The following is a 15,945-nucleotide window of genomic DNA, read 5'->3' as shown; positions in this document are numbered from 1 at the left end:
TGCATTGTTAGGAGTTGGTGAGTGTGGAGACACGATCTCAAACCTGGCCTGATTTTTTTTTTTTTTTTTTGGTTGGTTCTTAAAGAGTAATTTTATTTTTTGTATGGAGAAGTTGATTAAAACCAAATATGCAGGTCAGTTTTCTCATTATTTCTCTTGCACTTGTGCACTGAAACTGTGTGATGCTTTTGGGAGGTGTACATTGTGTCATTGCGTTTAAACTTGCATTGCACACAAAAGCTGCTACACCATTGCGTCCTTTAACTTGACCATATTTATTGCACTCTTTAAGAGACAGTTGATGGTTAGCCCGAGAATAAAGCATGCATGGGTTTTAAATGTAACTGCCTGACTGTTTTTGAAACAAACACTGTAATGAAGGGAAAGCCAGAGCTTGAGGATGGACAGAAGAGGACTGATTGATTGTGTTTGAGAACAACCATAACTCCTAAAGATAAAATTTAGTCTTTCTTCTGCAGCAGGCATCTGGAGTGACAATGTGGCCTTTAACAGAACTGACTGTTGTGATTCGAGTCTAAAGGACCCTTTTCGAACTGGCTAAATTAATGAATGATGTGACAATGTGCTGACCCTGTGATTGTGGGGAAATTAGAAGGATGTTCTGTAAGCTGCAATGTCAGCTATCGGAAAGCCTGGTAGGGCTGGGTCTTGTCCTCGCCTGCCTCCTCCTCCGTGTCGCTGGAACACGCTAGACTGGGCAGCACCAGGACGGGAGCGCCAACCTGCACCGTGGACAGCGCACCGAAGAACAGAGAGTGGAACTGCAAGACAGGACAATACGGGCCTTGAGACAACACCAGACAAGACCATCCCTGTGGGGTGTAAGTTAGAAATCACATTTTGGTTTCTTCATTTTGCTGTTCTGCAGTATAAACATTTCATTAGTCTTTGTGGATTCTTATTCAACTTTTCCCTATATCGAGACTGGGGATCACTACAGTTGCAGTCAAAATGTGAAATCAGGCAAAATGTGTTATGCCTTGGTTCAATCAAGTGAAATATCTGTAGTTGTCTTCAGTGTTCAACAATGTCTATAAAGTTTTTGTGATTAATAAGTATAGTTTATTGAAAAAACATATATTAATCACTTTTTCAAATGAAGGGGGTGAATACTGCTGTATCACTGTTGCACATAGTACTGAAGGATTTCCAACTACCCAATTTACTCTCCCTCTAGGTAGCAATTTATACTATAGATATTCTACTTTTAGATGCATATAATATTCACAGGCATATTAGACCTGATCAAAATAACTGCTAAATCTGTCATAACTGCAAATTAAAATTGTATTAACATTTTTAAGATGGCTTTTTAGTTTTTTCTTTCTTATTGCACATTCTGGACATTTTATACTGAGTAGAAAAAACTAAAACGTACATCCCTCGAAAATCTAATCAGCAGGAAGAAAAAGACAAAATAAAAAACAATGCAAAGTTGCTCTCTGAGTAGTGCGAAAGTTCAGATAAACTAAGGCCTGGAGAAATGGAGCTTAAGCATAGAGGGGTCTCCGTTACACCCCACAACACAGTAGCAGCTGCTACTCTGACACATTTTGGATTTGATAGCAGAGCCCAGCCAGGACTCACTGATAACCTTCCAGCAACACAAAAAAGTCCTGATTGTGAAAGATTCATTCAAATATTAAAACAGTTTTTGTTAACTGCCCTTATATGACAAGTCTGTGTCTGGAAATAGTTTTGGGGAGTCTAAAATAGCTCTGCATCCGTTCCACTCCTGAAATGAAATGTACTGTCGGAAAATTCAGAAAGGAGGAACTTAAATTTGAGCAGTGAAATACGGCCGGGAAGCACATTACGTTTGGTTGAGTGGAAAGCAGGGGCAGGGAGGGCCAGTGATTAAAGATGCAGTTGAGCGAGTGAGCCGAGCTGTAATTCACACCCTGAAGAACTTATGACCCTCTTTTCAGTTGGAAGCCGTCTTGCATCACTCATTCTGAACGCACTGAAACTCCAAACGGGAGAAGGGAAGAGAGAGCTTAATATAACACGCTGACCTCCAGCGGTATTTTCCCATGTACAATTTAGGGTATTATGCACAATGGCCTGCTTCGATTGTAGTCATCTGCACGGGATTTCTCTGAACCGGGTTCCTGGAAAATGAGCGCTGAAGGGTAAGCAGAACCGAAAGCAAATGTTGCCCATCACTGGATCTAGTTTATACAGCACAGATGAAGACCCTACTTTGAATGTGTGTCCCTGGTTTATAGGCCAATCTAAAAAAAACGGGGATTGTAATTTAAGCCCAAGATTTGGGGATCGGTTTTCAACACGTCTCGATTACTAAGGCTCTGCTTGTATTCAAGTGCATTGTTACACCTGTACACTACTCCTATTCCCTCTTCCACCTTAATGTTATGCACTGTGAGGATTAGAGGATTTTCCTCTAGTGATGTTCTTATCCTCATAACATGGCATATCTGTAGCACATTCCACGTTAGCGGTGGAAATACCTTGGGTAAAGGTATGTGCTAAACTACCACAATCTTTGAATAATCCTAATACTAGCTTTCCTGATTTAGGAAAGCAGGCCCTCTGGAACTTGCTATTGCAGTCCTCATGTGATTCATAAATCCGCATTTAAAATGTACATGGAGCAAAAGGGAATTAGCGGGCAAAGTGGTGTGTAATATTTTGCAGGCTGCAGCTGTTGGTGTGAGCTTGAGAAGTGTATGGGCTGCCTGGCATTATTGCAGTGTTGTAATTGTGTTCCAGGCCCTGTGACTCATCTTTCGTTTCTCTGGATCGCCCAGCTATATTCAGCCCTGAACCGGCAGTGAGTGAGTGAGGCTGGCTGATATCTTGTGAGTGTGTAATGATTCTTGTAATTCAAATTCATAAATTGGAATTGTGAATGTTTCAGTCTTTGGAATTGGAATGGAATTGGAATTTAGACATTTTAAGCTGGAATTGAATTTGTAATTGTCAATATCTCATACTTCAGAATTTGAATTGGAAATGCTTTTCATGTGCCTTGTTTTAATACTTAATACCATTTTACTCTTTTTAATCCATTATGAATCCTCTACAATTATGTATTATCTGTTCTTATTTTGTAATAATTGTGTTTTCATCACATTTTTCAATGATTTAGACAATACAATGTTTACAAGACAATGTTTTCTTATTAAAATTACAGGCAAATGCTTCTCAGCAGCTTCTCGACTCAATTTTTTCTGGCTTCCTAGCAATTGAGGAATTTCTATCTGAATCTCAGCCAATGAGTTCCTCATCCACCTAATAGACACTCATACAAGACAGTGTCCTAGTCCTGCCCTCTTGTTGGGAAGGATACATCTCAAGAACCATCTCAATTACTTGCAATTACCCACTGTTCTAAAACACAATATATAATGACCTACCTTGCTATCCTTGTTTGTTGGATAGAAGGATTGTGGTGGTTTTGACTGTGTTAACATACTTTTTTTAAGGATTGCTTGTGTTTTTGACTTGGACTGTTACGGAGGACCCTGATTTTGTGATGGAACTTGGACTGGCTGAGGACATCCCTGTGTACTGGGTCCCTTGGGGATGCTACAATGCAAATCTTTGCAGAGAACTGTGCAAATTGTAGAGGGTTTTGGTGAATACTGTATTAATTTGCACAATTCCTGCTTTGGACCTTTGTTTTATAACTTGGATTTTTGTTAAATTAACCAGCTCTAATGCCAGTCATGACAGTATCTCTACACTCAAGACTTAACTTATCAGCTTGAAAACACAGCCATTTGATGACCCCTTCCTTACCTTACTATATGCTGGTGTGGTTGGTCTCTCCTCCATATCCCGCAGTCTCTCCAGAAGATTTCTCCTCCCAGTCCACTGACTGTCTGGTGGGGAGCCCTGTCTTGAGGGGATCATCTTGGCTCCATCACTAAGGTGGGGTGAGGCTGGGTCCACCGTATCCATGGCAATCATGCCTCTCACTGCAGCAGCTTGTGGAATCTCATTGGTATGGTCTACAGCTGGGGGGGCACTGGGGGTCATGTGGCCTCTGCACCTGTAAAGTAATGAGGCTCATGACTGCCTGGCCACTGTCCCAACCCCCCTCAGTGCTGAACCTCATTGTAAGCTGATTATTACTGTATTATGAATTGCCCTAAGTCTAATTTAGCCAGTTACCATGCTTCATTTCATTGCTGGTCACGATGCCGCAAAAATGCTACTGTCTGGAAATTCTGCATTCTCTCGCTTTTCTTCCAGCCTGGACTTTTATCCAGGGGCAGGGGAAAAAGCACCTTGGGGCTATAGCAAATCAATATTTGACCTACCCACAAACCACAAAGTACAAATCTGTACCCTATCATGGTTTAATTTAGAGTTAGAAGCCACTTTCTACTATTTATAAATTAAAACACAGTGGGGTACAACTTCATCATTTGTGATTCATGGATGGGTCAATGTTTTTGATTTGTTTGGTCTAGCTCAGACTCCTGGTTTGCATGGTAAATCAAGGTCTGGTGTAGATGGTGGAAGAATTATGGTTGCTGGAAACTTTCACAAAACCTTCCAAATCGAGAAGCAATCGCTAATGCATCAGTCCGTTCCTTTCATTTTTTCGGAAATGAACCCTGCCAAGACTTTATCCAGCTGTCCTTTGTGTGTATCTCATTCTGAAGTAAAGCAGCACACACTTACATATCACAACTCTCCATGACACCTTGACTACATTCTCACAGCATCCCAGTCTGTTCATTAAAAAAAAAAATGGAATGGAAGACTTTTAAAAGCGGAAAGGAACCGTAATCACTGTCGGCAGTATCATCTGTAATGATGATAATTAGACTTGTGGTAATTATTACTGTAAACACAGTGTATGTCTCATTTTTGTTTTGTTCTTTATCTTCCAATTTCCCTAGTGAGAATTAAAAAACAAAATTCGGCCTAAAAAGCCAAACAGCTGATATCAATTACACCAGTGCTGCACTGTGAATGAACAAAACCTTGGCTTTGGTTTTGTATTTATGAGCCGCATGAACGAATTACCAAAGACAATCAGCCTTGATCTAGCCGAACCACACGATAGGAGTTAAACAGGAGACTTTGTTTGGGGGGGGGGAAGGACCCTCTACTACTCTCAGCAGCATTGGCTAAAGGCAAAATGTCAATGACATACCAGAGCAGTGTGGAATGAGTAATGAGTGGTATGTGTAAATCAAGAGGGGGTGGGAAAGTGAGTGATTTAAAATCTACAAAGGCAAATTAATTCTTCTGCTCACTCCTTTATACTGGCAGCTCAAGCCCCAATGCCAGGTTAGTGACCCAGATGCTGTTTGCTCTGCTGTAAACTAGCTGTGTCCAGTGCAAACCTCCTCCTGGATTCAGGGCAGACGAATACAGATGTGGCTAGGGAACTCTTGACATTTTTTCTGCTGTGGCTGCGAGGCAGTGAAGAGTAATGAGGCATAGAGATTGTGTGAGCCGCAGTGCCAACATCACAATGAAGCCGCACCACAGCACACTGTGCTGGACCAGACCTATTATCACACCCTAATACTTATCATAAACCTTATTTTTTCTATCAAGCGAGAGTTATGAAATAAATTGGTCCCTGCAAAGAACGTTGGGGTTTTAAACAGCATCTCTTCTGCAGATCCTCTAACTTTCTCAAATCCATGAAGGACTGAAGATGCAGTCAAGAAGGTATGATGCTATGTAAGCAAAACATTCCTACATCAACAGAAATCCGTTCCATCATTCGTACCCACGTTCATGCTACTGCTGTACGAGCCCTGATCTGTTTCAGGAAGTGGTCAAATAGATCAGATGATGTGAGCTTTTTTCTCATAGACACAGACCTGGGGAAGTCCTCCAGCTGGGACCCGTCTCTCTGGGAGATGCGAATGCTCTCGGGGTCCGTCAAAGTGGCCAACACCACGCTTGCCTCCAGCACCATGTCCTCTATGCTGAATGCCACTGGTCTGCAGGGGAAGTGGGGGTGCAATTTTGTTATATGAAAAATATAAGGATCGTATATTTCTACCATATATTCAAAATGTTTTTTTCCAGATCAGTATAATATTTCATTAGTTGAAGTAAATTAAATTCAGGGTGGAGCAAAAACCTACATGGTGCTTATTCCAATGGCTTTAGTCGTTGAAAAGTTTGTCTAAGGGAAAGACATTTGGGTGTCCCATCAGGTAAGTTTTTTTTTTTTTAAACCTTAATTTACCCTAGACTACCTATTCATAAACATTACATTAGTGTTATATGGATTTAAACCCATATAGAGAAATGTAATGTTCATGAATAGGCTGTCTAGGCTGAGCACAAGTCTATAGGTTTTTCATTATTGTGAGGCTATGTAAATTCATCTGGAAGCAGTGCTCTCCCCAGCCTGCTGCTGCTGTGACTTGAGAAACTCATAGGCCAACATGCCTGTACTCTACTGAAAACACTGTGCTCTGGACTAGTTGTGGCACTGCAGTGTGGCACTGGGCCAGTCTGCTGCTCCAGTGTTACTCAGTCAGCTATGTGCTCAATGCTTAAAAGGGTGGCAGCGATTCCTGGGCCTGCAGGGTTGCATCGATCTCTACTTTTTGTTCCAGCTTGGCTATCATTTACTTAAGTGAGCCATTGATTTGCTACGACGCCGATTAAGCCTTGTTCCTGTGAGCAGGTGGGGGGTGTAAAGAGAGGCCAAGACCAGGGCTCCCCACCATTGACTAAAAGCATCAAAACTGAACATGAATAGATCACAAATGTTATCATGTGAAGAAGGCATAAACTTGGCACTATTCTTCACTCTGAAACATGGTAAACACAAACAGAAAACAGACTATACTTTTTGACTTATTTATACCCAAAACAAGTCTTGGTAATTAAACATTTAAGTAAATTAAATGTATTTTCCTCTTTTTCTCAGGCCACTGTTTCACTTTGCCCATCAAATTCAAAGTCCCTTTACCACATCTAAACAAATATTCACACCTGCTTTAAACTCTTTGTGGTAGAATTCCCTGCAGCAAGCAATTTGGATATCAGTTCCTGGGAAGAAAGAAGCAATTTCCACACAATATTGCTAATCCAATCCCAAACAAAGATGTGGCTTTCCTGTAACAAGTGCTTTAATTATTCGGTCTAAACAATTAACAAACAGTTGATTAATTTAATAGGACATGGTTCCAAATCCATTTGGTGCAATGGGCTGAAACGTCTGAATTCAGGCCAAAGTCTTTAACAGCACATAATGTTATGGTTCTTGTGCAAGAGCACCAAATTAAAGCTGCTTTTTTGTTTGTTCGTGTGTTTGTTTGTTTTTCTAAACAGCACAAATTAACCCCAAGGAAGTGAGTTTGTGAGCGTACATGAGCGAAAGTTATCACACAGAAAACCAAGAAGATTGGTAAATGCTTGTGAAATAAGCCAGTTTTGTTAACCCTGACACAACAGAGAAAGAGGAATTTCTATCCCTAATCCTTTTTGATGCTGTAATGCAAAAATCTTACTTTCCTGCTGTTCCAAAGTGGATGGACACCGATAACCCATGGGACTCCGCAAAAGACAGCAATCCCTGGAAAGATACACATTGTAGTAAATACACAGAGTAAGATGGCACATGGAGAGATGTATGCTGTGATTGGTGTTCTAGAGTATAGAGGTGTGGTACTTTCACCTTGACAACTGCAGGACCTTTTTTATTTTTGCCCATGCTTTGTTTAAATTAGTTTTCCCCACTTCAGCCTGTGATGGGATGCCTCCAGGGAAGTCCAGATCCTGCAGGTTTTGTAGGTTGATCAACTGTTAAATATCAACTGTTCTGCCCTAATACAAATTTACTATAGTGGACTGTGGGAATGCCATGCTAATTATTTCTAAGGTTTGTTTATTACGGTGGACCATTCATGCTAGAGTGCAGTAAAGCACAGTGTTGGAGTGTTACAACCATAGGAGAGCACTGTAAAATGATGGTACAACCAAAGATAAGGCAGGTTAAATCCTGTGGTATATTTAGCAGGGTAAACTTGAGAGTTTGCATCAGACGTAGCTGCAAATATAAGAACAGTGGATTAATTATATTTATCATTATGCAACAAGCTTTGCCATGTTTTCATCCCTCGTACTATTTTTGCTACGATGGGGAAATCTGTAGTCTTCTCACCAGCACCTAAAATAACCATCACTTTAAAGGACTGTGAGAAAGGAACAGGCAGTCCATAATGGCACAGGTCTGATTGTTCCATGACTAGGCCTGGCATTCATGCAATTGCCAGGGGGAGAGGAAAAGTGACTTTAAAATACATGCCTGAGATTAAGGGACTGAAGTCGTGTGGTTTCTGAAGAATTATAATGAGATGGCGCTAAGGGAAAACCAACATAGATGTAATATATTACATCCCCTCTCTCAGCCAGCTTGGGTTGGACGTTGGGTCACTTTTACTCCTGCAGGCGAGATAAGAGAATCTGTTCGCTTCTTGTGCTGGTCTTTAAAACTGGGTGGGTCACAGGGCAACGTAAATCAACATGAAAAGGCCAGTCTTGTGCAATGTGCGTGCCTGCACTTTTTTGGCAGGGGGCTGCTGTTTGCATGAACAGGCCGTGTATCTCACAGTGGCAGGGAGATGGCTGAGATATATAAAGGCCAGTCAGCTGAGCATGTCAGAGCTGGCCTCCCAGTCACAACAATCTATAGGGCTTTGCTAATTAAAGCAAGCATTACTGACTAATTAACATATATATACTGTGTAGCTATTCTGGAATGTCAGCGGCATACACTGGCTTTGTGTGTTGTGTGTTGGTAGTGGTCCAAATATTCACTCACCCTCAGCTCCTTCAGGCAGAAGGTTATTTCTGAGTCCAGGCTGACCTGGAAATACTCAAACTCATCTGGGTGCAGGGTGGCCTCTGTGTGCATGGTCTTCTTCCAGTAAGCTGCTAAACAGTAAGGCCTGAATAAGGTCACTCGCATGGAGCTGGATACCTGATAGCACTCACACAGCTTTTTAACAAAAAATCATCACTTAAAGTGATGTTTTTTAATATTACTGTACTGAAAATGTGATAAATCTTACTTGTAAAAAAAAAAAAGAACACATTGTCATGGTTAGCTTCAATCTATTTATAATTAAGCTAAATTGGATACTTTAAAACCTGTCTCCAATCTGTTGGTTGCATTTTTAAAGTGACTTCAATCAACTGTAATTATGCCAATTGTTGTCTCAATGATGCAAGTAAGATCTTGGTTTGAGAGATATTGTATCTCTGTGGGAGCAGAGTGATCAGTGCAGATGTATATTTTTCCACCAAGGGCTCCTGTTACAGAAATAAACAATCACTACAGTAATCTCATCAGTGCTGTCCTACAGTTACGGTATGTAAATTAGCAACATTGTTCTTTTTAATTACATTGAGTTTTATGGTGACATTGCAGAGATGGATCTTTCTAAAAGCATCGCTAACTCAGCTAAAAGGCAGCTAAAACCCAAGTGAGCCAGCCATGCCTGCAGGATGCAACTGGTGCATTCTCACCCATTTCCTCTTCATAGTAGTTCTTGAAGTTCACCTTCAGTGGAGTCACGGTCAAAGTGATTTCTTCCTGTGAGACTGGAAAGTGCATCACAATTTCTCCTAGATGTCTGGTGAGATCCAACAGGATAGTGAGAGACAGAGATCTTCAATGGCTCTACCTTGTTCACCCTGAAAATAAAGCTTACCAATTGCTATAGGGGCCTTACTGTGACAAACTGTATAGTGTTTATCCAATGTGACATTCCACAGCTTTTATGAGTGACTCATGTGCTTCCACATAAAAAACATATAACATACTGTGACATTGTCTTCCAAATTTCAAAGGAACCCTTATTCATGTTTGCCCTGGTAAATTTAAAATAGGATTTTTGTTCTTTTAACATGTTTTTGTTCAACATGCCTTACTACACGTTACTACACAGGACTATGGGAATACAATGATTCACCATGATACATATTTCTAAGGCCTGTATACTAGGGTAGTTCATGGTTCATTCCTGGCACAATGACAGCATGTCACAACCATAGTAAAACCATGTTAAAAGTACAAAAATCATATGCAAAATTTACCAGGGTAGACTGGAATGAAGGTACCCTTGTTGTTTGAGTTCATTTCTCTTTCTATGCAAATTAAGCACACACATGTTTCCTCTTACCTGGCCTGTACCTTCAAGACATTAGGACAGAGATGTCTGGGAAACACAGCCTGCAGAGATTCACACTCCTGAAAGCCCAGATTGTGGGTTTTGGTTAGACCTGCGACATAAAACCACAAAAGGTCTGTAACTGAAACTAGGAATGGCATGTTAGTCTAACCCAGGGTACAAGTTCTCCAGGTGTTGCTGATGAAAGTGTGGAATAGGAGGAAAACAAAGTAGAATTATGGGAATAGTATGGAACAGCAGAAGTAGAAATAATGTTTTTAATTGCATGTACTTAGTTTCTTAACTGAGCAAAGGATCACCTATCTCAAACACTGATTCGTCCTTTTGCAGAGCAGGCTGACTAAAACAAAGGACACATTGCCCTCTACTGCTTGTAATGTGAACTTAGCATTGATAAATTAACCAGGGCCTATACTGCACAATAAATTGTTCTTTCATTGCATGCATATGAGAGCACAAATGTCATATGGGACATTGTTTTCTTCTTCTTTTTGTTCAAGCCCAAATAAAATTGTGTAATATCTATACTTCACAACAGTATGGGCTTTTCTTGTCTATGATATGCTACTGTCTCCCTATTACCTCACAGTTCTCAGCTAGCTCACAAAACGTCTAATTCCTAGATTCTCCAAACCATCAAAGTTTTTAATTAAGTCATCCTGTACATGGTTTACACTACTGGTCAAAAGTTTTAGAACACCTAAATTTTTTCAGTTTTTATTGAAATACATGCAGTTTAATGTCTCAGTGTACTCTGAAATTAAAGCATAGAACAAATAAACAATTGGAGATGAAAAAAGAGATAATGGAATAATTTTGTTTAAAAAAATTTAACCCCTTAAATTTGACAAACCCCTCTGGTACCCTTAAAAGGGCACCAAATCCTTGCTTCTCTTTAATCCCATGTGTACTCTTCACTGTTGTGTTGTTTGCCAAGTGCCAAATTTGGTATCCCATGAAAGCTGAGACTCTCAGGTTTCTAACGATGTGAAGCATTCTCTGAAAATGTGTTTTTTATACCCCCTCTGCATTTACGCCCCACCTCTGCATTCTGAAATTGGGGGGTGGGGGGATACTTGGTCTGAGTAGGAATACAAACTCTCAGAAAATATTGACAATTATGACATATTCTGGAACCAGACAGTCTACTGATCAAAACAAAAACATCCAGGTATTGGTAGAAGCAACACACACCCGTAGAGAGCTCAAAATGTCAAGATGGAAAACTCTATTTACAGTGTACTAATACACAACGATTTTACATTATTGGATCTGAACTTCTCCGTGTTTGATAGTTTATCAAATATATACTGGTTGTTCTGAACAAAACGAGCCTATTTGCATAGAAATCCGATCGAAACTGAGTGATCTGTGACCGTCTGAATGAGACCCCCCAACCCCCGGAACAGACTGCACGTTTACCCCCCGGGCTTTGAATGACGGCGGGCGACACGGAAACTGTAAATTGGATGTGTTTGAGAATTAAATGCCCTGGTAGCCAAGAGAATAAGCTTTCTAATGATGTGTGCATTGTAGGTTTACAGTGTAACTTCTATGCACAGGAGCTGCGTGTAACACTGCCAAATAATGCTTAAGAGGGTGTAGTAACACAGTATATAACTCTGAAATGCACATTATTTTTCAGTTTTTGGAAACCTAAACTTTTTTTTTAACATCTGGCAGTTTACCGCTTACCTTTGTACCATTTCAGGTTATTCACTGGACTTTCAATAAAATTTCAATAAAAACTGGAAAAATGGGGGTGTTTTGATACACAGTAGTGTGTTTCAACTTGGATACACTGATTTAAAAGCATTAAAATCATATTTACAATACTTTTTAATAACACATACATACAAGCTAAAACAAAAACAAAAAAAGTTTAAAAACTAGATATTAAATTGTACCAGCATTCCTAATATGCATTGGGATGGAATTCCAGACACTGGGGATATAATTACTAAAGACTAATTAGTGTTTTGAATTTACTGGCCTCAAAGTGTGAGTCAGACCAGGTGTCAATAATCCCTGTATACAGAGACAGTACCAATCATAAATGGCTGTATGAAGAGGTCACATCATCCAAACAAATGCAGTTGTGTATCAGTTTAGTAATTCTGAAAAACCCCAAAGCAGTAATTTTACCTTAAATTAGGCGCACTGCTACTCCCCATCTCAATTCCTTCAGCCCTCACCCCCAATTTAAATAACACCATTTTATTCACCCACCGTGCTTGCAGAAAAACTGGAAAATCACTCGGCCGTCTGTGAAGTTAATGGCAATTTTACATCGGTCCACATTCCTTTCAATAGTTGCCAGGCATCTGAAGAGGGGTAGTATTGACTGAAAAGCAATAGAAAGCAGATCTGTCATCCAAAATACACAGGTGAAACATTGCACTCTGCAGACAGCCTTCTCAAAGATATCTCAGGCTACACAGGAAACTTGTTCATGCTTGTGAAACTGCAGAAAAAAAAATGTGTTTGTTTCAGGAATTGTACATTATTTGACCTTTTAATGCTTCATTACATACAAATATATTCAACTTGTGTCAGTCAGAATGTGCACATGGCACAAACAATACTGATGGTATTGATGACTGTATAACTTTTCAAAGTTACTCATCAGTTTGTATGGTAAGGAAGAAAGGAAGAAAAAAATAAAATGTCACTATCAAGACTATTACATGGTGTTTAGGTTAAGCAGTGGCTCAGTTCAGATCTTCTTGTAGAATATTTTGTGGAGACTATCAACTCTGCTTTAGTGAAAGATCAGATTAGATTTCCCCTAGTCAAATATTTAAAATAAATAAACCCCACTACTATATATTGATGGAATTCTCTCCATAAATGACAGCTCCTGACTGTCTCTGTGTACCTTCAAAGCCAGTTTGCACTTGAGGACTGTCTTCCCATCTCCAGAGTCTGAGGGGGACTGTTGCCCTGTGTAGTACTGCTGGAAGAACAGTGGGGAAAACAGGAAGCAGGCATACGCAGAGTGGGAGGAGTTCACTGAACTTATCGCCAGCTGCCGAGAGACCAGAGGAGGAGGTGAAGGGAGCTCTGAGACAAGGCCCGAGGAAATGTACACTTCATATATGCTGGGCTGCATATGGAAAGGGACTCTGTTCAGGACAATACTTACAGTTAGGTCCAAAAATATTTGACACAACTGTCATAATTTTGGCTGTGTACTCCATTTGAAAGGAAACAATCAATATGTGCTTTTAAGTGTAGACTTTTAGGGTAGTTACATCCACATTGGGTGAACGGTGTAGGAATTACTCCCATTTTTATATGTAGTCCCCCCAATTTTAGGGGCTCAAAAGTAGTTGGACAAACTAACATAATCATGAATTAAATTGTGAGTTCCAAAACTTGGTTGTAAATCCTTTGCAGTCAATGACTGCCTGAAGTCTGGAACCCATAGACATCACCAGATGCTGGGTGTCTTCCCTGGTGATGGTCTGCCAGGCCTGTACTGCAGCGGTCTTTAGTTCCTGCTTGTTCTTTGGGCGTTTTTTCCTTCAGTTTTGCCTTAGAAATCAAAAAAAAACAATCACAGAGATATAAAAAACATTAGGTGTGGCCAAATGAACTATTTCGTACATTCTTTGGTACATTCTTTGGTACAAAGAAAGAACACACTGGTGAGCTCAGGAACACCAAAAGGCCCAGAGAACCATGGAAAACAACTGTGGTGGATGACAGAAGAATTATTTCCCTGGTGAAGAAAACCCCCTTCACAACAGTTGGCCAATCAAGAACACCCTCCAGGAGGTAGGCGTATCTGTGTCAAAGTCAACAATCAAGAGAAGACTTCACCAGAGTAAATACAGAGGGTTTACCACAAGATGTAAACCTTTGGTAAGCCCCAAAAACAGGAAGACCAGATTAGAGTTTGCCAAAAAACATCTAAAGAACCCTGTATAGTTCTGGAACAATATCCTATGGACAGATGAGACAAAGATCAACTACCAGAATGATGGGAAGAGAAAAGTATGGAAAAGGGAAGCAACTGCTCATGATCTGAAGCATACTACCTCATCTGTGAAGCATGATTGAGGTAGTGCTTGGCATGGGCATGTATGGCTGCCAAGAGAACTGGTTCCCTTGTATTTATTGATGATGTGAGTGCTGACAAAAGCAGCAGGATGAATTCTGAAGTGTTTAGGGCTATATTATTTGCTCAGATTCAACCAAATGCTTCAAAACTCACTGGATGGCGCTTCACAGTGCAGATGGACAATGACCCGAAGCATACTGAGAAAGCAACCCAAGACGTTTTTAAGGTGAAGAAGTGGACTGTTCTGCAATGTCCAAGTCAATCACCTGACCTGAATCCAACTGAGCATGCATTTCACTTGCTGAAGGCAAAACTGAAGGCAGAACGCTCCAAGATCAAGCAGGAACTAAAGACAGCTGCAGTACAGGCCTGGCAGAGCATCACCAGGGAAGGCAGTCATTGACTGAAATGGATTTGCAACCAAGTATTTGAAACTCAAAATGTAATTCATGATTATGATAGTTTGTCCAAATACTTTTCAGACTCTAAAATTGGTGGGACCACATTTACAATGGGTGTAATTCCTACAACATTCACCCAATTTGGATGTAACTACCCTCAAATTAAAGATGAAAGCCTACACTTAAAAGTACATATTGATTGTTTCCTTTCAAATCCATTGTGGTGGCGTACAGAGCCAAAATTATGACAATTGTGACACTGTCCAAATATTTATGGACCTAACTATAAATATATACACATGTTGTCAAAATTAGGTGGTTGCATAGTCAGTCTAACTTAATATTTGCATCCTTACAAGGTTTTCCCCATCTTGGTGGGCAGTTTGACCTTAACCATTTTGATCCTTAATCTCAACACTGAATGTAAATTCTACCTTCCACTTATCTGCTCCCACTATTGCTCACCATTTTATCTCTGGATGTAGACCCAGATTTTACATATGCAATCTCTCATTATTCGTGTGATCAGGCAAGGAATATTAGACTCGTAATTAGGCCTACTTACTCCTTTCTCCAGGGGGTCAAGCCATATCTCGTCCCCAATACGTGCAAGTGCATGGATTGTTTTTCCAAATGCTGCCAGTAACAAAACAAGACAAACGCTGTTACTACAGACAACTCACACTTTTTGTTCTTCTAATCCACAACTTTTTTTTTTATGGACATTTAGAAAGAAATAAGATAATGAACGTTTTTAATAACCAAGACCCATTAATAAAAAAACATGGCGTTGAACAGGGCACTTCACATCCCAAAAGTGCTTAGTTAAAGTCATTATATATTATTTTGAAAAATGACCTTCACAATGTATGACACTTGTCTGTGTTCTCGACTATAGTTTTCTCCATAAATGTATTATTATTATACTTATTTGTTTATTATAGTAATTTGACGATTCAGTAACCTTTACAGGTTTCAGATGTCATCCATAATTACCTTTCACGTTTGCTCCTGTTATTAAACACTTCATAGTGTGTGGTGTGGTTTTTCCTTAGGTGACAAAGTTCCATATATTCGTTGTGATGTTGTTTTAGTGAGCGGGAAAATGGTGTTACAGTTATTATTTTCCTTTTAAAATAATTTACTCACGCACTGAAATGAAATAAAATAAAATAAATACATACATACATAAACTTGGATGTTTAATTTAGTCAAGACAGACCCATATGATTCCGTAAGGTGGCGTAAACAAACGCCATTCGTCTTTCTCGCACGCGTGTTTGTAGAATTTGTCTCCAATGAGTAT

At 39.9% G+C, this 15,945-nt stretch overlaps 1 protein-coding gene across 2 annotated transcripts; it reads right to left on the bottom strand.

Moving 5' to 3' along the window:
- Positions 1-256: 256 nt before the first annotated feature.
- On the bottom strand, positions 257-15,903 carry rad9b (RAD9 checkpoint clamp component B). Of its 2 annotated transcripts, none has more exons than XM_066689068.1 (11): positions 15,636-15,903; positions 15,205-15,275; positions 13,051-13,200; positions 12,402-12,516; positions 10,164-10,263; positions 9,508-9,614; positions 8,801-8,913; positions 7,488-7,552; positions 5,838-5,960; positions 3,787-4,039; positions 257-782 (listed from the first exon to the last, which is right to left on the bottom strand). In XM_066689068.1, exons 1-11 carry the CDS (start codon positions 15,667-15,669, stop codon positions 642-644), a joined length of 1,272 nt encoding a protein of 423 aa, XP_066545165.1. In that variant the 5' UTR covers positions 15,670-15,903; the 3' UTR covers positions 257-641. The 2 variants fall into 2 exon arrangements, with proteins under 2 accessions (XP_066545165.1, XP_066545167.1); XM_066689070.1 differs by having other exon boundaries at positions 8,801-8,910; positions 15,636-15,902.
- Between the last annotated feature and the right edge of the window lie 42 nt (positions 15,904-15,945).

This window comes from Amia ocellicauda, chromosome 17 (assembly GCF_036373705.1).
Source record: "Amia ocellicauda isolate fAmiCal2 chromosome 17, fAmiCal2.hap1, whole genome shotgun sequence".
Classification (NCBI taxonomy): Eukaryota; Metazoa; Chordata; class Actinopteri; order Amiiformes; family Amiidae; genus Amia; species Amia ocellicauda.
This window is presented reverse-complemented; position numbering and strand designations above follow the sequence as displayed.

Excerpts from the sequence above, each read along its gene's own strand:
- rad9b (XM_066689068.1), bottom strand. The coding sequence starts at position 15,669 with ATGAAGTGTTTAATAACAGGAGCAAACGTGAAAG. Across the intron at positions 9,615-10,163 it reads GTCTTGAAGGTACAGGCCAG|ACATCTAGGAGAAATTGTGA; the intron begins GTAAGAGGAAAC and ends GGATCTCACCAG. Across the intron at positions 783-3,786 it reads CCACACCAGCATATAGTAAG|TTCCACTCTCTGTTCTTCGG; the intron begins GTAAGGAAGGGG and ends CCTGTCTTGCAG.